Source organism: Lepidochelys olivacea (genome assembly GCF_965140295.1).
Source record: "Lepidochelys olivacea isolate rLepOli2 genome assembly, chromosome: 7".
NCBI classification, from domain to species: domain Eukaryota; kingdom Metazoa; phylum Chordata; order Testudines; family Cheloniidae; genus Lepidochelys; species Lepidochelys olivacea.
Window position 1 is genome coordinate 117,435,799 of NC_140417.1, and position 22,835 is coordinate 117,458,633.

At 42.5% G+C, this 22,835-nt stretch overlaps 1 protein-coding gene across 2 annotated transcripts; it reads left to right on the forward strand.

Moving 5' to 3' along the window:
- Window positions 1-231: 231 nt before the first annotated feature.
- Window positions 232-19,282, forward strand: SMNDC1 (survival motor neuron domain containing 1). Of its 2 annotated transcripts, XM_084633279.1 has the most exons (6): window positions 232-451; window positions 2,241-2,360; window positions 8,333-8,475; window positions 12,387-12,548; window positions 15,862-16,015; window positions 17,481-19,282. In XM_084633279.1, exons 2-6 carry the CDS (start codon window positions 2,241-2,243, stop codon window positions 17,616-17,618), a joined length of 717 nt encoding a protein of 238 aa, XP_084489405.1. In that variant the 5' UTR covers window positions 232-451; the 3' UTR covers window positions 17,619-19,282. The 2 variants fall into 2 exon arrangements, with proteins under 2 accessions (XP_084489405.1, XP_084489406.1); XM_084633280.1 differs by lacking the exons at window positions 232-451; window positions 2,241-2,360 and adding an exon at window positions 5,602-5,738.
- Window positions 19,283-22,835: the final 3,553 nt, after the last annotated feature.

Genomic DNA, 22,835 nt, shown 5'->3' on the forward strand with positions numbered 1-22,835 from the left:
GCAGTTAATGGCTGCAACACCCTAGCTCTGCCCAGGGCGTGCACAGACCCGCCCCGCAACGCGCCCCTCAGGCGTCATGTCTCTCCCTCAGTCCCCACAGCGCGGAGGGGACGCGCCCCTGAGGCACCTCCCCGCACCGGGCTGCACTGGAGCGGAGGGCGGGGCGTTCCACCTCACCCGCCGACGCCCTGAAGATACCCGGATGAGCCAGCTCGCGCGCGCTCTCCGCTGCCCTCCCGCTACCGTCACGTGGCCACCCAGAGCGCATCCCTCCCGGCCTCGTGCCCTTTGACCAGCGGCGGGCACGTGACTGACTCGTTCCGCGCCCCCTCCCCCGCAAGTCTCGCGATTGTTGGTGCCCGCGGCTCCTGGCTCCGTGTGTCGCGGGGAGGAGGAAGCGGCCCAGGCCTGACGGGACCGAGCGCGGCGCGGATCCCCCCCCGCGACCAAGGTGAGAGGAAGCGGCTATTAACCCTTCCCGCGCAGGCGGGGGGAGGCCGAGCCGAGACCCGGCACCGCCCCGTCTCCCACCGGAGGCTGCTCCGAGGCTCCCCGGCCCGACCCCTTCTCCTCCCGTCCCTCAGGTTTCACCTCCCGCCTGGCAGGCTGGGTCGGGGGCCCCCTCCCCCGCTCAGGCGCGGAATTCCTCTGGCCTAGGCCCACCACCTCCTTCTCCCTCAGCCCCGCCCCCCCCAACAGACCCGAGCTCCACCTCCACCGCCCCCCTAGGCCTTAGCTCCTGGCCCTGTCGTTTCTCCCCCCCCCCCCCAACAGGCCCTAGCCCCACCTCCACCCCCCCTCGGTCTTGTCAGCCCCCCTAGGCCTTAGCTCCCGGCCCTGTCGTTTCTCCCCCCCCCAACAGGCCCTAGCCCCACCTCCACCGCCCCCCCCGGTCTTGTCAGCCCCCCTAGGCCTTAGCTCCCGGCCCTGTCGTTTCTCCCCCCCCCCCCAACAGGCCCTAGCCCCACCTCCACACACCCCCCCCCGGTCTTGTCAGCCCCCATTCCCCATAGGCCTTAGCTCCCGGCCCTGTCTTTTCTCTCCCCCACCCGCCCCAACAGGCCCTAGCCCCACCTCCACCCGGTCCTGTCAGCCCCCACAGGCCCTAGTCCCCCCCCCCTTGCGTCCTGTTCTCCCCCCCCCACAGGTCTTAGCCCCACCCCGCGTGCTCCTGCCCGCCTGCAAAGGCTCTAGCTCCTCCTCCTCCGTGCTCCTGTCTGCTCCATTCACCTTCCATAGACGAGCCCGCCCATCTTGTGCCCCACCAGCCCTCCCCCCCCCCCATCTTTCGCCCCTCTCCTCAGAGCCTAGCTTTAACTTTCCCCCGCACCCCCTCCACTGCCTGTGCTCGGAGTTCCCCTTTACTTCCTCTTCCCCCAGCCCCTAAGCCCAGTCCCTGGGTTGGGAAGGGGGTGCATGCTGTAAACTGTCCTGCATGACTATTACTTGTGAAAGTAGAGAAAGGCACCTTCTATTACAGTTGCACTGCTCTGAATTTATGAATTAGTAAGTCGTCTCTCCATTTTATTTTTTTGTATTCTGACACCTAGGAGTTCTAGTCATAGAACGCTGTACAAGCACACAACAAATAGACTGTCCCTGACCCAAAGAGCTTACAGGCTTCACCAATCCATCCCTAACAAAAGGCTAATTTTGTCTCCATTAGGTGATGCCCTATGCAGAAGACATTAGAAGGAAAGGCTAAAATTACATTAACTTTAAAAGAAGTGTGTGTTTTATTATCTAAAAAGTGGCTTAAAACAAGATGATAGAACATTGAGTGAGGCTGAATTCATTGTCACGTGAGAGTGGTGTATACACATCTAAAGAGACTAACTGAGAATGTGAAGATAATGCTGTTTATAAGGGGAAAGGCAAAATTATAATGTCTGGGACCTCAGAATATTTTGAAGATATGAATCTTTATGTGCTAAGTGTTAAAGATAGTGTTATTCATTTGTATAGTGTCCACTATTGTATACACACAACTTGTAAGTTACTTATTTCAAGGCTTTTTTTGTTGTTGTTGGTTTTGATCAGAGTTGATCAGAATTAGTATGACAGTGGAGGAGTGGTTATCCACTGAAATAGCAGAATACTAAAAATTAGTATGTTAGATGTCATCTATGATAGCTGTAACATCTTTTTAACCAGTTACAAGTTCTATTTTATTTTCACTACAAAACAGTTTATCAAAGCAGTTTTGCTACTTTCTGTTCTAAGATTTACTTCTTTTACAGATGTCAGAAGATCTTGCAAAACAACTAGCTAGCTACAAAGCTCAGCTCCAGCAAGTTGAGGCCGCTCTTTCTGGGAATGGAGAAAATGAAGACTTACTAAAATTAAAAAAAGACTTACAGGTGAGGATGGAGGGAATTAGAAACTGAGATCTTTCTATCCTGAGTAATGTCAGCAAAAATGCCATCACTTTCTCTCAAGCAGAGACATAGCTTGTTGCTGGGCATTTGCACTTCAAAAAATAATAAATGCTTGTCAGGGTTATTGCAAAATGTAAGTTAAAGGTTTGCTCTATGATCTCAGATTGTTTGAAGGGACAGTGGTATAGCTGGCAGTGCCAAAGTTTGGCCTGTCTTTTTAAGTTTATTAAACAGTCATGTTGTTTTATATGCTTTTAAAAAAAAAGTCACTGCTATTTGATTTGTTTTTAAAAGAAGATGTTAGTACCTCACCATCAAGAAGAAAAAGGAGTTCTTCTTATCTGAGATGTGCAAGTCTTTGGCTGAAACACTTAAATATTGCCTCCATTTAAAAAAAAAAAACAGCTAAAAAAAAATTCATATCTTAGCTCAAGTTGATAGTGACCACACTGTTGCATTGCACATGCAGGCTGAAGGAAGAACAAAATTTGTGTAAAGAACCGTTTTAACTTCCAAAGGGTTGGAGAGAGAACTATGAAAAAAATATGCAAACAGTCTTTTTTTACTATACACATTTTTATACTTATAAAAATTTGTGCAAAGACAGCCTTTCCCAATCTTCTTCATTGGCCTTTTTGTGGCATTAGAATAATACCAGTAAATTGTAGGCATCAAATTTTATCACCTTGTAATTGAATCTAATCTCCACTCATGTCATCTGCATTTTTTAAATAAAGCCATTGCATGCTCCATTTAAACTATGTAGCTATTTCCATTTGTCACAGCATTTGGGCTATCCTGAGCACTGAGTCAACACAAATGTACATGGAGAAATTAATTTGATGCCGATTTGGTTTACTCATTATGTACACGTTCAATCACATCTATAAATCAAGTATCAGAGGGGTAGCAGTGGTAGTCTGTATCCACAAAAACAACAAGGAGTCCGGTGGCACCTTAAAGACTAACAGATTTATTTGGGCATAAGCATCTGAAGAAATGGGTTTTTTACCCATGAAAGCTTATGCTCAAATAAATCTGTTAGTCTTATGGTGCCAACAGACTCCTTGTTGTTTTCACATCCATAAAGATAGCTGAAATACTTTTACAGCGTAAGTCTGAAATCCTGGCACACCTTAGCCTCTCACTGACTTTTTAATAGAAGTTCTGGGTATGTAAGGAATGCCAGATTTGTTATGCAGTGTTAAATGTGCCACCACCTGGAATATGTTTAGACTTAATCTCATAAGTTACTTTTTGTTGATAGATAAAAGCTACTCAAAGTCCTCATTAGACCCACTTTGGACAATGACATGAACACCTTCAACTTGATTAAAAAGGCCTTTATCACTTCAGGCAACAAAATTGGCACATAATTGTGCCTGTATTTAATGTTTTCTTAAATGTTAGGGTATGGGTGCAAACTACTATGTTATTGCTAGAGAGAGAGCGCACAAGCGAGTGAGCACTATAGCAGCCAAGTTGTTATTCACAAAACTTAAGTAGATAAAATTACCCACTGCAGCATTCAGTAGCTGCTGCTGCTTGAAGAAATGGTAACAATAAAAATACAACTCAAAAACAAGCTAAATCAATGTCTTCTATCAATAAGCTTTAGATTTTCTTTTAAATGTAAAGGTCTTTTGTCCACAGGGAACGTTGTAGTATAATCAGAATATACTTAATTGCACATTCTTAAAAGCATGTGTATATTTTTAAAATGCAGAGCAAAACTCATATTTCTAATACCAATACAAGGTCTGCTTTGATGTGTGGAAATCACTGATGTGAAAGGACAACTTGGAAAAAAAATTAAATAAAAGCTCTCTGCATAGAACAGGGAAGATGTTTGCATTCCCAGCTCCAAAAAGTTTGCTACTCATACATTCCACCTTTAAAAATGGAAAATAAATCCAACTTTATTTTTTGTGTCAATTAAATTGTTTCCTGTTTATTCTAAAGATTATCTTAAACAATCCTTTATCTCAGTATTGCATCCATCATTACCATACACAGCATGCTCAGCTTTGACCAAGATATTTTCATATATAAAATGGGCTCCCCATCTTTTACTTTACTGAGGGACTTCTAGCAAGGTACCTATGCAACCAAGGATCAAATCTAACTTGCATGAACTAGAGTGGATTGCAGCCAGCCTCCTCTTTAACATGGTGTAACTATGCACTCCACAATACAGAGCTCCATCTTGACTTGTGTGAAAAGCCACTCTCATAAGGATGGATCTTTGCATGCTGGGACCTGTAGTCTCCACAGGTTGCATCTCCATGTCATAGGAAGGTGGCAGCAAGTCACACTGTATAGCTTATTTGGCTGCATGTGGCTACCTTAATTAGCAGTTTTGCTATAGTAGGCATTAAGAACACATTCTAACTCTTCCCCACAAATCTTGCTTTAAACATGAGCCATTCAGCCTTTAAAGATTTCTGTAGTGTTATTTTACTGTAGTTCATGAGCTAGTCTATCTAGAGTGCAGAGCCACCCCCTCATCCCCCATAAATGCAGTGTGATGTCTGAATACATGAGACAGTTGCAGCTTCTCTTCCTGCTTTGGTAGTGTGTACCACGTTATTTTCTGCTTAAATAAACTTCTTGTTTTCAATCTCCTTCAATGCCTGTTCTGTTAGTTTCAGTTGGTGCCCTCATGTTTTTTCAACTTACTGCTTTAAGAGTTTTATGGGATAGTTTTCTTTTTCTCCCATTCCCTTATTTCTACAAATCTAGTTTCCCTAATCCGTGAAACTCTGCATAAACCTAATGGCGCTTTTCTGCACCTTCCAGTTCCTCAGCTGTTACTGTAATGTGACACCCTCCTACTATGTGCAATACCCCAGTTGTGTTCTCACTAGCTCTATAGTATACTGTATGTTAGAACAACAAAACAGATGTATTGGATCCCTAACCAATTCAAGATATGGTGTGTATGGTTCAAATTTCTGTCCACTATCTGTGTCTAGTATTAAGATACGTAGGCAAAATAAGATTTTTACTACAAGTTTGTTTATAGCCTACCCTTTAAACAACTGGTAAAGTCAGTGAATTGTTGATTGAGTAATCTGGGTGCATATTCACTCTAGTTCTACAATAAACTATTTTAATAGATAAACGACTTATGAAGGAGGCAGGAGTAAGTCAACTGTCTCAAAATTACAGTGGTTTCTGTATATCTGAAACGCTTACCTTCAGGTAATCAGTGCACAGCTGTACTCTATTTGACCTGCTGATACACATATCACAAGCCATGATGCTTCCTGGATTTGCAGATTACTGCTACTACCACCCGCTCTGTGAGTGAAGGAGCAGTGTTAGAACTCAGACCTGGGGAAGGAAAAGTAATTAATGGTATGTACTCTAAGGAGCTCCCTCAAATGAAATATTCTAAATATCAAAATCAGTGTTGACCCATATGCAATATTCTGCAAAATAAAGATTATAGTAAAGGTAGACTGTGGCCATATCCTCTGTTCCAGTCCCTGCCACAAAATCATCAGAGGGTTTTCTAAAGCAAAAACAAACCCCAAACCTCCTTGTTAGGGAGGTCTGATTGATTGGTTCAGATATCAACAAACAAAAGAGAATCCAGTTGTCAGGCCCTTTGTGCCTCTGTGCTAGGTACTCAAACAAAAGTACATATAAGAAAACTAAACATATGCTTTATGGGGTTGGTCTCTGGGAATTACCTGAGTAGAATCCTCAAACTTCTGGAGGAATGAAGAGTAGCCTTCCCTCTGCCTTGAGCTTTCCTTCTCTTTATAGGCCCTTACTTTATCAATGAGGTTTAATGAATCAGGCTCCAGCTGTTCTCTCTCATCTCTGCTGAGCTGAGAGAGGAACCCTGCTGGGTCCCACAGCCTTCCTGTCCCACTGTCTAGATACTTGTTGATTCCATTTATTAAGAAAAGTGGGATGGGGGAGTCTGTCAAGACTGTAGAGTTTTCTTTTTGGGGCCTTTCAAATCTTCTTTAGGGTGTACCACTTACCAATAGTACTTGTCATCTTGGATCTTGACTAAGGAAAACGGTGGCGTCAGGAACGTTGAATCTTCATGCTTTGTATTGTTTCATGAGCTACCACGGGCATCCATTTTGAAAAAGGATGTTCCTCATCACCAGTACAGTTTCTTTATTCAAATCACCCCACAGCCAGCAGTTGCAAAGAACGCCTGTGCCTGTGCTGGACCAGCATGTTCCGTTTCTGCCCCGGCAAACCTGATTAGAATCGCTCCCAGTTCACCCTGCTGCTGGCCTTGCCTCTGGGCAGTGTTATTTGTGGGAGCAGCAGCATAGACCTAACGTGTTGTGGGGCAAATCTGTGGAGAGGAGAGGGTTATAGTGGGGGGAAATGCAGAATGTCTGTAATCTCCTTAATTGAAAAATTTGCCCTTAATTTTGTGACTTGCATCAGATAAAAATATTGATATTGTAAGGGCTGACACCATTTCTTGTGTATGAATTGTGGAGTTGCCTTTCCTCACGTAGGGAAGTGCTTGTGTTTTGCTTTTATCTGCTGGCTGTTGAACTACGTATTTTTTCAGTTGCAGTGATCAAGAATCTTCACACTGGCAAGTAAGAGAGTAGCACTGATTCAATTGGCATTTGCTACATTGCAATAAAAGGAGTAGACACTAAATATCTTCCTAATTAAGGTGAAAAATATGCATTCAAATTCTGACCCTCTAAACCATCTAAGTATTTTTTGTTCCACTGGCTTACAAAGTTGATAGAAAACCTGGAAATTTGCCTACCTATTTTGGCTCCCGAGTCAACAAAGATGGTGTCTACCTAATTGGGGAAGTTATTTTGTTTTAAAATAGGTAACACTGAGACTGAACTAAACACCTACCCATAGAAGTGGTGCCTCCAAGTCCAATCACAGTGGCAGGGCATTGGCTGGAGACTTGCATTGCTGTGTACTGTGCTGTATCTGCTCTATGAATAAATAAGACTTCACTCTGTAGTGTCTAAAGGCACTAAAAATCAATTAATAGAAAAAAGATATATTTTCCTCTGCCATTTGTCTTGTTCCGGTCATTCTGTCAGGTTAATGAGGTGGTTCTGGCCCCGCACTTTGAGGCCCTGATTCAGGAAAGTGCTTAAGTGCATAATTAAGCCCATCTTTGTTCGGGAAGGCAATTAAGCATGTTCCTAAGTGCTTTCCTGAAATGGGATACTTTCCTAAACTGGGATCTCAAAAAGGAGTCACTCCTCTCTCCAAAATATCTCTGTGGATACTTCAGCTCAACCAGTCCCCACTTTTTCAAAGGAACTGAAAAAATGGCACCTCTCATTCAGAGGTGCTTATCATTAGTACGCTTATTTTATATGCAGTATTCTAAAACTAAGAAATGTGTAATTTCTGGGCTAACCAATCATTTTTAAAATAATCGCCTAATGAAAAATAAACTGCAGTTGAGGTGGAAAAGCAAAATATTCACAGTTATCTATCTTAAAGTTTATTTGAATCAATTTAGCCCTTGTCTTCCTTATGAGCTGTGAATGTAATACTGGCTGCTTACTCCCCATTGCTGCGATGTGCTCTTCAGACAGAAATTGAGAATCATGTGCAGCACACGTGTAAAGAGTCGCATCAAGGATTGTTTCCACATGAATAGCTGGCTATGTCTCTGAGCCTATGCAAAAGCAGTTCAGCTAGAAAGAATTGCTGTGAAAAGGAAACATTGGGGCATTTTCAGAGTTGACCCAGGGTGAAGAGGTGGCCTCATTTCAATATAGCATACAGTCATACATCGCTTTCTTCTACATCTGTGATGTCGAAGGCTAATACATTGTAATTAGTGGTAAATAGCCAGCAGTCTGCTTTACATCAGATATACGTTTAATACAATAACTACTACAAAATAGATCTGTCAACTTGGGGAAAAAATAAAGCACAGTAATGGTGTTTGAAAGTGTATTTTTTGCCTCTTCCTTTTCCAGGAAGTTATAGAATTAACCAAAGATCTCCTTTCAACACAACCTTCGGAAGCCCTTGCAAGTTCTGATAGTTCTGCTTCTGCCCTACCCAGTCACTCCTGGAAGGTTGGGGATAAATGTATGGCAATATGGAGTGAAGATGGACAGTAAGTGTAGAAAACAAACTTCTCTAACTGTTACATGAAATAATACAGTACAATGGTAAGAGATTTTCATTCAGCTTGAACTACCCCATTTGAGTAATTCTAACAAAAAATAGCTAAGAGAAATTAAGTAACCATTGTATTTCCTTTTAGTGAAGTTCAATATTATAGACCAAACGAATTTGACATTCGGTGATTCTGAAAACACCTTTTCTTGTCACCGCCCTTAAAAGAAATATAATATATACAACTTTTAAAAAACCTTACACTTTCATAAACTAATTATAATCATTTAGTGTAGTGCCTATCAAATGTACCCGGGGTATGTAATTGCCATTCTGTTAATATATTTTACATTTACTCACTGTCATGAAAAATGACTGAGAGATTTAAGTCTGTGCATTTAATTTGGAACACCATCATTTGACTAAAAGAAAAGGAGTACTTGTGGCACCTTAGAGACTAACCAATTTATTTGAGCATGAGCTTTCGTGAGCTACAGCTCACTTCATCGGATGCATGCCGTGCATCCGATGAAGTAAGCTGTAGCTCACGAAAGCTCATGCTCAAATAAATTGGTTAGTCTCTAAGGTGCCACAAGTACTCCTTTTCTTTTTGCGAATACAGACTAACACGGCTGTTACTCTGAAACCTGTCATCATTTGACTGTAAAGCAGGGGTCGGCAACCTTTCAGAAGTGGTGTGCCGAGTCTTCATTTATTCACTTTAATTTAAGGTTTCGCATGCCAGTAACACATTTTAACATTTTTTAGAAGGTCTCTCTATAAGTCTGTATATTATATAACTAAACTATTGTCATATGTAAGGTAAACAAGATTTTCAAAATGCTTAAGCAGCTTCATTTAAAATTAAATTAAAATGCTGATCTTATGCCGCCGGCCCACTCAGCCTGTTGCCGGCCTGGGGTTCCGTTCACCTAGGCCGGCAGCGGGCTGAGTGGGGCCTGCGGCCGGGACCCTGGCTAGCAAGGGGCAGGCAGCCAGAACCCCAGACCGGCAGTGGGCTGAGCGGGGCTGACAGCCGGGACCCCAGAGTGGCAGTGGGCTGAGCGGCTCAGCCTGCTGCCGCTCAGCCTGCTGCCACTCAGCCCACTGCCAGTTTGGGGTTCAGTCCACCGGCTCCTGCCAGCCAGGGTCCCGGCTGCCAGCCCCGCTCAGCCCACTGCTGGTCTGGGATCCCGGCCCTGCTGACATAGTGGGTACCTGCCTTCTCCCTGGTTCTAGCCCATTCTCTTCCTCTTTCTCTGGACTGAGCTGAGGGTGGGAGTGCACTGAGCACAGGGCTCTCCCTGTGGGTGAAGGAGCAGGCTGGGGGTTGGGGTGTAGGGTCTGGGTAGGAGCTAGAATGAGGGAGGGGGCTCAGGGTTGGGGTTTGGGTGTGGAGTGCTTACCTGGGCAGCTCCCATTTGGTGCGAGGGGTGCAGGTGGGAATGAGGGGTGTGGGGGCGTACAGGAGCTCCCGTTTGGTGCTCAGGTTGAGGGTGGGAATGTGGGGGGTGCAAGAGTCAGGACATGGGGTGTGAGGGGGCTGGGTATGTGTGTGGGGTGCAGGAGTCAGGGCTGGAGGCATGTGAGGGGGGTGCAGAAGTCAGGGCATGGGGTGTTGGGGGGCTGGGTATGTGTGGGGGTACTGGAGTCAGGGCTAGGGTCGTGGGGGGATGCAGGGGTGTGTGTGGGGGGTGCAGGGGTCGGGGCTGGGTGTGTGTGGGGGGTGCAGGGGTCGGGGCAGGGGGCTGGGTGTGTGTGGGGGGTGCAGGGGTCGGGGCAGAGGGCTGGGGTGTGTAGGGGGTGCAGGGATCAGGGCAGAGGGCTGGGGCTGTGGGCTGGGGTCATGGGGGGTGCTCCCAGCCCCCTGCCCAGAGAGGCTCACGGCAGGGGGCTGGAGGGGATATGCCCTGATTCCACCCCCCCTTCCCTAAGGCCCCATCTCCACCTCTTCCCCAGAGCAGTGAGCACTGCTCTGATTCTCCCCCTCCCTTCCAAAGGCCATCAGCTGATCGGCAACGGGGAGGGAGAGGACACTGGGGGAAGAGGCAGGAGAGGGGGGGAGCTTGCTTGCTCTGGAGCAGCAGCCTGGGGGGGCGCAGAGAAAAGTGGACCGGGACGGGTAGGATTTTTAATGGCACGCTGCTGCCTGCTAGGGTCCCAGCGTGGGTTCGGCAGCGGGCTGAGTGGGGCCGGTGGCTGGGACTCAGCAGGCAGCAGCATGCCATTAAAAATCGGCTCGCCTGCCGTCTTTGACATGCGTGCCATAGGTTGCCAACCCCTGCTGTAAAGGAACTGTAGTTCTATTCTATCAAGATTACTCTGTCTTTAGGGGCTTGATACTTGGCTGTACCATGCTCTGGAGATGCTGTACCAAAATAGTTGGTTTTGACTCCCTCAGCTAATGCTATTGAGAGTTTCTGGGGTTGCTTCAATTTAGTCTGATCTTGTAGTCTTTGAAATACAAAGATATTTATTTTCAAAATGATAGTTTATCCTTTCTTTTGTAACATAGAAGCATTTTTGAATTTTTTCTAATCAAACTGTTCAGATTGAGTAAACATCCTGTTTCCTTCTCTTAGAAAAGAGTTGAATCCTTGTACAATGGAGCTGCTAATGTAGTGAAAACCAAATATATGCACTGATGCACAATTATTGATATTTTCATATAGAAAATAAACTTTTCAAAAATGAAAACACTTCTTCTGTTCCTAGGCATTGATGGCTGAAATATTTTCTCACCTGAGATCATAAACGTTACATTTTTTAAATTCTTAGGTCACTACTGGGTCCTAAGCTCTGGTCCTAAACCAGTGATCACAATGAAAAGTTTGTTGGATCTGAAAGTATTTGTACTGGTCCACTTAGATGTTTCTAGTTCTGGCACGCCAAGTGGTATTGGACCTTACTCACTTGGATTACTATCTTGTTTCTTTCCACTGAAGCTACAACATGATTTAAGCAGCCAGTGTCTCAAGAAGTGCTAGCTAGAGATTAATGCTTCCTACCACACAAAAGCTGGGGCTTCCCTCAGTTTTCATACAGTATAAAGCATTGGTATTTAACTCAATTCAAGTGTTTGTCAAGATGGTGACTATATCAAAACGACGTAGGCAGGTGTTAATTGGAATTATATCTGTAAGTGTAGTCTCATGCCTCTGTAGCAGAGCTGGGAGGGAGATTTAGAGGCTTCAAGTTTTTTCCCCATCCCAAATTGAAACAAAAAGTCAGTCTCAAAACCTTTGTAAACAGATGATCCAAAAAGAATTAGTATGGCCTTTTAAAAAATTTTTAGTATAAATTAACTACAGGTTCGAAAGAAAAAGTTGTTTTGAACTAGAAAATGACAAAACAGGATGTTTAAACAATTTTGAAACTTTTTCTTTTTTAAATTTGAATCAGAAGATTTGTCAAATTCAAAACTAGCCCTTTCCTGTGAACAGTTTTAGTTTCAACAATTCAGCATTTTCTGGTGGAAGAGCATTCAGTCAGAAAATTCCTGACTAGCTCTAATCTGTGTTATCTAGAATGCCATAGTTTTAAAATCTAATACTGCATGACCTACCAACTAGGGAAAAAAGTGAGATTCTTAACTTTGCAGTTGCACGAGACATTTGTTTCTAGTCTAAATAGCTCTTGGGCCTTAAAATTGTCACTGGCTCCTTGATCAGCTAGTGAGGTTAAGCTCTTGTGCAGGATTGATGTACTTAGGTTCTTAAAGAACATTAACTTCTTGGCTTGATTTGTATTTTGTCCCAAAAAATGAAGCAGATTGGTAGCAAGTACTTAATTTAAGCAGATTGGTAGCAAGTACTTAACTTAATGTTAGTAGCTGAATAACAGGGTAGGTGTTGTAGGGCTGAGTATTAAACCATTACTCACATGCTTACAGCCATGATATCTTTACAGGTGTTATGAAGCTGAGATTGAAGAGATAGATGAGGAGAATGGTACTGCTGCAATCACATTTGCTGGATATGGCAATGCTGAAGTCACGCCTCTGCTCAACCTCAAACCTGTAGAAGAGGGAAGAAAGGCAAAAGAGGACAGTGGCAACAAACCCATGTCCAAGTAAGTGACTTGTATAACTTTAGATGTGTACTCTAACAAAGAACATAGGCCAGCCAAGCATGTTGCATTCGTGTGGTGGATGGATGGATGGAATTTGCTTAAGGAAACGCGCTCTGGTAAAACAGCCTGTTAGCATCTCACTCTTAGACCAGTTCTGCTGTCATATTTATCCAGGATATTAATGTGAGAGAGAAAAGTAGAATACTTTCATTGCCAGCAAAGAGGCCAGTTCTAAACAATGTAGGTTCCAAATCATGATCAGGTAAAGAGTAACGCAAGATGGAGATGATGCTTACAGTTTATGTTTCAGGAGAAGATAGAGACTTGTGTGTGTGGTGAAATAGTGAGTATATTATAAATTACTGATTAAAGAAGTGGTAGATGCCTGTAATCTAGCAGAAGCTTTTCAGAGCTCCTGCTTGAAATTGTAAGTGCTGCATAGACAAGTTTTCGTTTGGAGAATGAAAAAATATCTTCAACAGGTGAAGCTTCTTTGACTCTTTGTGGGAGTACCCAGGGTTGTGAGGCACCTCACTGCCCTTAGCGTGAGGAAGCCTGGTCTGTGCCTGCCATAGGTCAGCTCCCTGACTTCACTGGCCACGGGCAACACAAGCACTCCCCTCTTAACCTCAGCAGGTCCTCTTGCTTCAGGTTAGTACTAGGCATATTCCTGCCTTCAAGCATCTCCCTGGAGTGTCCTGTCCCTGTTCCAGTGGGTGCTGACAGTATTCACAGGTTTGCTACTGCCAAAGAAGCAGTGCACCCCAATTTACTACACCTCAGATTATCGTTCTGTTTAAAACACAGCACTTAGATATACAAATTTATTAGAGCATAAGCTTTCGTGGGCTACAGCCCACTTCATCCGATGCATAGAATGGAACACATAATAAGAAGAAATATATATATATATACATACAGATAAGTTGGAAGTTGCCATACAAACTGTGAGCTGTAGCTCATCTTAACTAATTAGCCTCTCACAGTTTCTATGGCAACTTCCAGCTTATCTGCATGTATATATATTTCTTCTTACTATATGTTCCATTCTATGCATCCGATAAAGTGGGCTGTAGCCCACGAAAGCTTATGCTCTAATAAATTTGTTAGTTTCTAAGGTGCCCCAAGTACTCCTGTTCTTTTTGCAGATACAGACTAACACGGCTGCTACTCTGAAACCTGTCAGTACTTAGATATGTTTATAGTAAAAACAAGTCACAGTTTATTTAACAAAGTAGAGAGATCCAGGTGGTAGCAAGTAAGGTATTGGAAACAAATGGTTAAATATACCATACAATCATAACAAAAATTCTAGAACATAGGCATAACTAGATACTTTCCTGTCTTATAGATCAGTGCTCACCCAAAGTCCTTCCAGCACTTTACAGCAGGTTTGGGTCTGACCCTTTGTTCATAAGATAAACATGCGGCTAGCTTGCTTTCTCAGTGAAGGATCCAGGCTGTACCTCTGCACCCCCAGATATACCCCAGGATATACTCACACCTGCTGTTTATTCCTTCCTGTAAATTTCCTCTCCAAGATTTTGCAGTCGCTTGATTAACTTGGCTCAGTATTGAAACAGGCATCCATTGTGAGACATACAATGCCTAATACACATGTGACCAGACAGAAAGTTAAGTGTCTGTTTCTTCCTGCTTGAAAGGAACCTGTCCAAGACATGTCACCTTCTGATTACCTGCTTTAAGAACATAATTCTCAGCACAGACACACAACACTTCAAATATTATCTGTACACTTGTTTCGCAGTGTTTATGATGGCCAGTGGGCTACTGGCTCTTGGTAGAGACTTTGCATGCCACCTTATAGTGAATTATTGTGCATGTATCTGACCCAGGAGATCCCTGTAAAACTCTAGGCACCCTCTGTGCCCTCTGCCAGCTAGCACCAAGAGGTTCCTGATTCACAGCTTCCTGATAAGAAACCAAAATGTAGAGGGGTTACATCTTGGGAACCAGTCTATTTGGAGACCCAAGTACTGGAGCAGCTCTTGCGTCCTTCCTCCAGCCTACGGTAGGTTGTAGGAGAAACTCATAGGATGGGTACTCACTCTGCCTTACCGAACTGGGGACACTAATATGATCCTTGAGGGGAGGGAGTGGCAGGTGTGTGCGCGCGCGCTTAATCCCTCCCCTTTTGGAAGAAGCATGGCATGTGGTTCCTGTCACATACAGATCCCCTCTGATCCACATTGGTATGGAGGACTTGTGCCTCTATCCTAGCTCCCCAGCACTCATGTCCCTTCCTTTGGTTCCTGGCATTATGGCTTCGTTAGAGCCATTTTGCCCTCCTCTCCTCAGTCTACCGTTCTTGCAACCCCCCTTTCCATGTCAAAAGGGGTTCCACAGCATTAAATAAAGCTTCTGCAGAAAAGGCCATACAAATTTGGGTTTTATCAAGTTCTTTGCAGATTCTAAGAGGCTAGTGGAGGGGATGATATGCTTCAGACCATTTCTCCCTTTCCCTGTGCCTAATCCCCACCACAGTTGCTGCTGATTACCTGATCAGTGCAGGAGTCCTAGATCAGGCAGATCACCATGGTGAGATTTGGCCCATGTTGGAAAAGAGCCATGTACATTCAGAAATGTTATTTGATTATATTTGAAAGGGCCATTTGAGAATTTGTGAAACTGGGAATTTGTCATCTGTGCCAGCTCTGAGGGTTGCTCTATTTGAAATGGCCTGCTTGAAGCATTTTTATTGCTCCTGATTCTGCATGATAAATGTTACAGGTGTGTAATGCTGTAATGATATTCTCAATTGTTAAAAGAAAGAGTACTTGTGGCATCTTAGAGACTAACAAATTTAGCTCACAAAGGCTTATGCTCTAATAAATTTGTTCATCTCTAAGGTGCCACAAGTACTCCTTTTCTTTTCGCAAATACAGACTAACACAGCTGCTACTCTGAAACCTCTCAATTGATAGACTGTCTTACAGAAGAAATGACTTAATGTTCTTTCTAGAATCAGAGAATGAATCTGTTCTGTACAGGCAACAGATGAAACTAGGCTTAAGATGATCTTATCACACCATGGTACCCATGTGTTACACATAACTAACTTCATAGCTTTGCTTTTGCATTTATGGAGTACAGTTTGTTTGGGGAGGTTTGTCAGTATTCTTCATAAGCGCACATAGTCCTGACTTGGTTGTGTAATCATTCATTTGAGAGTCCTGATGGCTTACAATAGTTATATTTAGTTTCTTTCTTGGTACTTAGTGTACCTCAGAGTGCTTTATTGAGAGGAAATGTAGTCACAAACATAATCATGGGCTACCCTTCCTTCCTACAGAAAAGAGATGATTGCGCAGCAACGAGAATATAAAAAGAAGAAAGCTTTGAAAAAAGCCCAGAGAATCAAAGAACTTGAACAGGAGCGAGAGGACCAGAAAGTCAAGTGGCAACAGTTCAACAACAGAGCCTATTCTAAAAACAAAAAAGGCCAGGTTTGTATATGCTGCCAGTGTGTGAATAGTTAGCAAAAGGGGTAGTCCGACCTACAAGTTACAGGAAAAATACCATGCCCAGACTATGCTTCACAATCTGAGGCAGCCCAGCTGCAAAACCGAGTGAGATGCTGTAGATAGGCTGAGTAATCATGGTAGCTTGATGCTGCAGATAGGCTGAGTAATCATGCCTAAATATGAAAAGTAAGTCTTAGGTCTTTGCTTGTGTAGGTTGGGAAACTTGGTCACTTTTATGCAAGAATTGGGGTTGCCTTTAAAAAATTTTTTAGTATAAATTAACTAAAAGTTTGCATTTGGAGGAGCAGCCAAACTGCTCCACATCATGCCATATATTGGGAAACCTGTTGTGAGACCTTAATGCTGGCAAGTGTGTAATTGGATCTCTTATTCACCCAGCATACCTAGCTTTTCATGGCTGTTCTAACTGGGCAGGAGATAAGGAAAAGCATAGAACAAATACCAGTGAAAGGTGGCAGCACTGTTCCTCAAATGGTGTGTATTTTGGTTTTTACTAATATACATTCATGCCACTGTACAGAGAGCTCACTACTATTAGCTTTGTCAATGGTAATGTTAGCCATTGTATAGAAATACAGCGATGCACATTCTGTCAAAGTTATTCAGGGAAAAGAATTCTTGCCACAGCCTAGATCTATAAGACGACCTATGCACAGGTGTGTGCTGGGATTTATCTATAGGTGAGGTACTTGTGTCTGTGACTTACATCAATAGTATACAGGAATTGGAAGCTGTTACTAGTCACTATTATGACTTATAACAAGAAATTTTAAAAAATACAATACAAGTGCATAATAAAGCCTTCTGATTGGCCTTGGTTTAGCATGGTGAGGTGTTTTCCCTCTTGAAACCAAGCTTGCACTTAGCCAGGCTGGAGCATTGGGCCCACTGTTGAGGGCAGCACAGACTGGGAGGATTGGGGTCCACTGGAGCTGAGATCCTGAAAGTCTGGTGTGTGGCCAGCTTGGAGCCATTTCCCATGTCTGGTAGAGTAGCCGTATTTCAGAGGAGGTGGTGGGGAGACTGAAGTGTTGCTGTATTGCTGCCCACTCGGTTTCCTCCCACTCTCCCAGGGGCAGTGTAGGACTGCTAAAACGTCAGTCCTTTTGAGCACTTACCAGAAAACAGTCTTATGATAGGGAAGGTGGCTTTTATTGATGAACATTGGCTGTCAGTGCTCACAAAGAGGCATGATTAGAGCACAGGGCTGGGTGCCAGGAAATTCTGTTCTAACATTGTCTCTGCCACTTACTCCTCCTGTGCCCTTGGGTAAGTACATTAATGTGTCAGTTTGCCTGTCTGTAAAGTAGGGTGTTGAGGATTGATTGTAGAATTAGAGAACTGACTAATCAGTACTCATGTCTTCACAGGTAGCAAACTGTCTTGAACTGACTAATCAGGAATGGTGTTTTTGTTTCCTTCTCAGGTAAAGAGGAGTATTTTTGCTTCCCCTGAGAGCGTGACTGGCAAAGTCGGGGTTGGAACATGTGGAATTGCAGACAAACCCATGACACAATATCAAGATACCTCTAAATATAATGTCAGGCATTTGATGCCTCAGTAAGAGAGGGGAAAGGCTAAACTTCATCTCTGCAGGGCTTTACACTTATCTTTTTATCATTATATTTTTCTAAAAGTAAATTATTTGTTGGCATGTAGTGAATAGTTCATTTTGTCACCATCACTTGGCTTCAGCTGATGTGAGCCTTAAAGAAATCTACAGCTATTCAGTTGACTCCCTTCATCATTACTAAACTTTTTATATAGTCATCTTAAAGCAAAATTCTGCAGCCAGATGTTTTCATGAGTTGCTGTTAGCAGTTATGCTGAAATGCTGGTCTCCAGAATCTTCCATTCATATTTTTAGCAAGGGTACGGTCAGAAAAATGACTGTGTAAAAATGGCCCCTTTAAAAGCTTCTCATTCCCTCTGTATTCACAGTCCTATCTCCTTGCTTTAGTGACAAACTACACTAGCACTACAGAGCCAGTACAGCTCTGGGAAAGTTAGCTGGATTCCATCCTAGCTTGTATATAAAATGGAATTGTTAATAAAATTCTAAGTTACTCCCTTACAATCTCACTGAAGACAGTCAGCGTGTAACTGAGGGCAGAATGTGGCCCACAGAATAGATGAGTAGTGTGATGATTCATGTGCTAGAAAGAATGCAACTTCACTTTGAGATTCCAGACTGAATTTGCAGGGCTGGAAATTACAGGGAGGAATCTCCTTACATGTATACTGAGCACATTTAAACTGGAAGTCGCTGAGACACAACCAGGGAACCATAAGATGACATTTTTAGAGAGTCAAATTTCAGAGTAAAACTGCACTTTAAAAGTGAAGATTTAAGTGTTGGGAAAATTTAAATCATATGATCTGAAAAGCATGTTCTCAACCCTTCTACACCTTGCACTGCTGGGTTCCATGGGCTGGTTATGGGACTTGACAACTGTACAGTAAATTCCAACTTGTTGAGCAGCCTGTGTGGGTTTTTTTTTCCCCATCCATTTGAACAGAACTGAAGCACATTAGATAAGAATGCCTGGATCCTATTTAATTAGTTGGAAATGAGTAAAGGCTAGTCTGAAGTTTCTGCCTTGCTATAATCCTGGCTGTGGCCCTAGTCTTCATTGTAATTTCAGCCCTACGCTGTCAGTGAGCCCTTTTAATTTTATTCAGGAAACCACATGTAAAAGTTCTTGCCTTTTGTACATGATTGCTTCCCTCTGTTACGTGTCTCCCACTTACGGTACTGGTACCACCTCTGAATCCGTAAAGTGTTTTTTTTTTAAAAAAAAAAAAGTTAATGTATAGCCCTGTATACATTGTAGATATTATTTTTGTAAAATCTAGGGCTGAGTTAATGAACAGGAGTACTTTGGCTATTTCCTCCATTAAATAATTCAAGTGTATTTCTTGTTCATTAATCTTGACCATGTTTCCCTTGTATATTATGTTAATGTAGATCATTTTGTAATTTGTTAATTAGATCAGGTCATGTCAGCAATTGATAATGCACTGATTGGTGGAAATGTCCATCAGTTACCTGAGTCACAACTAAAGCTAAACTCTGCAACTGATAGTGTAGAATCCATGCATAGAAAAAGATTCTTCCTATTAATGGGAGAAAGTGATTTTTATGAATACAAAGTGTGTTAATTTCAGTTTTGTATGTTTAACTTTTATTAAATAAAGTGTTAAAATCTCTTGGAGATGTTTGGAAAAGTGAAAATGCACAATGCTTGGGCCCTGCCTAAGGACTACTACAAAATGCTGAAAAGGAAACAAATTAGTGAAGAGGAAAACACACAAAGTGCTTCAATTTCATTATGCTCCATTGCAAAACTAAGCAACTTTTGCCTAGTTTAAGATATATCCTACTTGTGGCAGGGGTATAAATTTTGCTGCTTGCAGAAGGACTTTAATCTAAAATGAAGTGTAATCTGGTGCAAGGAGGAAAGCCCCACTCCCCCCCATAAAACAGCCGTTTTAAAAAGCAGCATGTATGTCAGAGATCCAGAACAGCCTGCACTTTACCCAAAGACCCCTTCACCCGTCAGTCATTAGAGGGGGCATTGGTTCTGCTGGACTGAGAGATGGCTGAGTAATGAGGCATCTGTCTGTCATTCCATAGAAAACAGCACTTGTCCAGGGTGAAATGTTTCCTGACAAAAGCAGCAGCTCTTCTTTGTGTAAGGAAGAACAGAGACTGGAACTCCTGCTATAAAACATGCAGGACCTGAGCTTAAGGATAGTCTGTGCATAGGCCACCCTCCTCAACAGCACTGTGGTTGATGTGAATGAAAATGCCTTTTTAAAAAATCATGCATCAGACATTTAAATGGCAAATCTCTTTTGGCAAAACTCACTCCCTTTTGGTATAGGCAAAGTCTCATCATAAAAGCATTTTGTCACTAGCCATTTTCTCTGAAGAGAATGTCAGGGGCAGAGGGCTGCCAAAAACGAAAGCGTGCAGGCTGATCCACCATTACTGTAGGAAACACCCCTGCCCCAATTAAAGCTAGCTTGTCTCATGGGACCTTTTTTTATTTAAAAAGAAAAAAAAAGTAAAACTAATTGACATAGTGGAAGTCCACATGAGTTATGTGAAAGTGGTATTTACTTGATTACTTGTTCTGCATTTAGGTAATGTACCTTTTCCCTTCAATGTGCTCTTAATGCACTTGGTTGTGTTATCAAGCTGTCAGTATCAGTACAGAAAAGTGTCCTTTTTTTAAAAACTACATGGGATCCTTCTGCAAGGAGAATGCTCTAAATCACTTCTGGACTAGCATGAGGGATGTGGCATTAATGGTAGCAAGCTGAAACTGGGGGAAATGGAAATAAGCAGAATAGACCTAGAGCTGACCAGGACAGCACTGCTAGTAAATAACAGAGCAGTCACCACTTTGGCAAGTCCTGTCTTACCCATTAATTTTTAATGTATTTCTGAAATGTCAGCTGACTTGACTTTAAACTTGGGTTGACATATGCAGAGTGGTAATAAAACCTACGTGGTCTCCATAAAATTTCATAAAATTTATTTGTATGTTTTAAACAAGTTAATACAGATATCCACAAACAAAATTATTTTTAAATCATGAAAAATGCAACATCTTTGCAGCACCATCCCCATGTTATAAACAGAGACGGGGTCAGCAGTTGTGTATTGTTTCAAAGACTGGCTTTTGTGAGTCAGCACCGCTCAATGGTGTGGTGTTCTTTTTCTCAGAGTAGCAAGTGGCTATAGCACCTGTGTAGTTACAGCACAAAAAATAAAATGTTCACGGGAGCTTAGAAAAAAACCTCATGTACACTGCAACAATCACAAATAAAGTCACATTAAGTTAGATACACCTTAGAAAAATATTTTTGTCGTCAAAGGATACACATTTAATTTCCAAACTGCATCTTCAGAATAGTAAGATATCATTATGCTGACACATGAGGGACTGTATGTTTCCCGTCTTAAAGCACAAACTGCTACAGGAAACCCATAATCTAGTACAGTCTAAAACAGATTCTAACATGCAGATTGTAACCTATTGGGAAAATTATAACAGCACAAACTTGACTCACAAATCAGAGAGATGGCTCTGTACATAGGGAGAAAAATGAAATATTTATGTTGTATTAGTAAGAGCCCACTTTTATTTCTCTCCCAAGTTAATGGAAAAACTCCCATTAGCTCTAAATGCATCGCTGGTTTTCAGAAAGAACAGCAAATTTAAATTCTGTGGAGGACAATACTATCCTCACATCAGCTGAGTTTTTAAAAATAAAACAAACAGATAAGCATTTTTGTCAGATGCTTCAACTACTGAGAACAAAGCACTGAGGGCCTAGGGGAATCATATTGACTATTGTGAATTTCATGGTCCGGATACATATCCATTCCTTTGTTTTCTAACTGCTGAAGTTTGATTGTCACTTGACTTAGAGGTCTGTAAATACAAGGAAGGACCTTGTTCATCTTATAATTAACTTCTGCACTAGAGCTGGCTGGAAAAAGGAAAAAGATGGCAAATGTTTATTGTTCATTGACATTTCTCAACCAGTTTTATTCAGCACTTAGTTTCACAAGATATTTCTAACCATCTAACTCACGTGTGTCTTGATCACTGAAATAGTAAGTATAGAACAGTAGGGTTTCTCTCCCTTCAAACAAGTCATGCTAGAATATAGATAACTTGGTGCTCATATTGCTCTTTCATACCTTTGACTGCTAGAAGCTGGGACTGGACGACAGGGGATGGATCACTTGATAAATTACCCTGTTCTGTTCACTCTCTCTGAAGCATCTGGCATTGGCCACTGGCGGAAGACAGGACATTGCACTAGAGAGACCATTGGTCTGACCCACTACGGCCATTCTTATGTTCTTATACTTGCTTTGGACGATAGGAGGGGATCACTCGATAAATTACCCTGTTCTGTTCACTCCCTCTGAAGCATCTGGCATTGGCCACTGTCGGAAGACAGGATATTGCGCTAGATAGACCATTGGTCTGACCCGCTACGGCCATTTTTATGTTCTTATACCTGCTGATCAAAATCTTTTATTTGATCTCTAAACGGGTTAGTTTAAACTCAACATTTCCAAAGAAAGTGTTTGTGTTATATGCTAAATTATATGCTTCTATCATCATGCTGTTAACAAGCAATCTGCTTAAGCAATGTATTTGTAGTGTAAAAACATCAATACAAAATTAACCCCCTGGAGATGTTGTTTAAAAAGCAAAATCTTATGGCTGGTGTGTCATTGTATAAGGGGACACTAGCACGTAGTTGAAGCTCAATGTTTAACCTACCTTATGACAATCACTTGGTCAAGTTAGGCAGAGACAATGTTTATCGTAGGAGGTGCAAAGCTCTACGAAAACAGTTGTTGATGGAACATGCTTGGAAATAATTTTTCAAACACTTTGGTCTAAAAATTGCTTCCTCTTCCCAGACTCAGCAAAGGTGCTACTCCTCAGGGAGACTATGCCCATGCTCAGTTCAAACTCGAGGTGCTTTTGCAGCAACCCTGTTGAAGTGTGGTTCAAATGTTTCTTTTTACAAGGCAATAAGTGTATATTTTTGCACCCTCACATCACTCCAGAGGAGCTGAAAGGATTTTTTCCTCAAACTTCCAAAAAACAAATACTCCCAAAACAGCCAACCGACCACACAGCCAAAAAATTGGGGGCGGGGGAGGACTTCAGAAACTTACTGTTTTGAGGAGAGGGTTAAATGGAAACTTTTCTAAACACAACTACAGTGAATGCTATGAGTT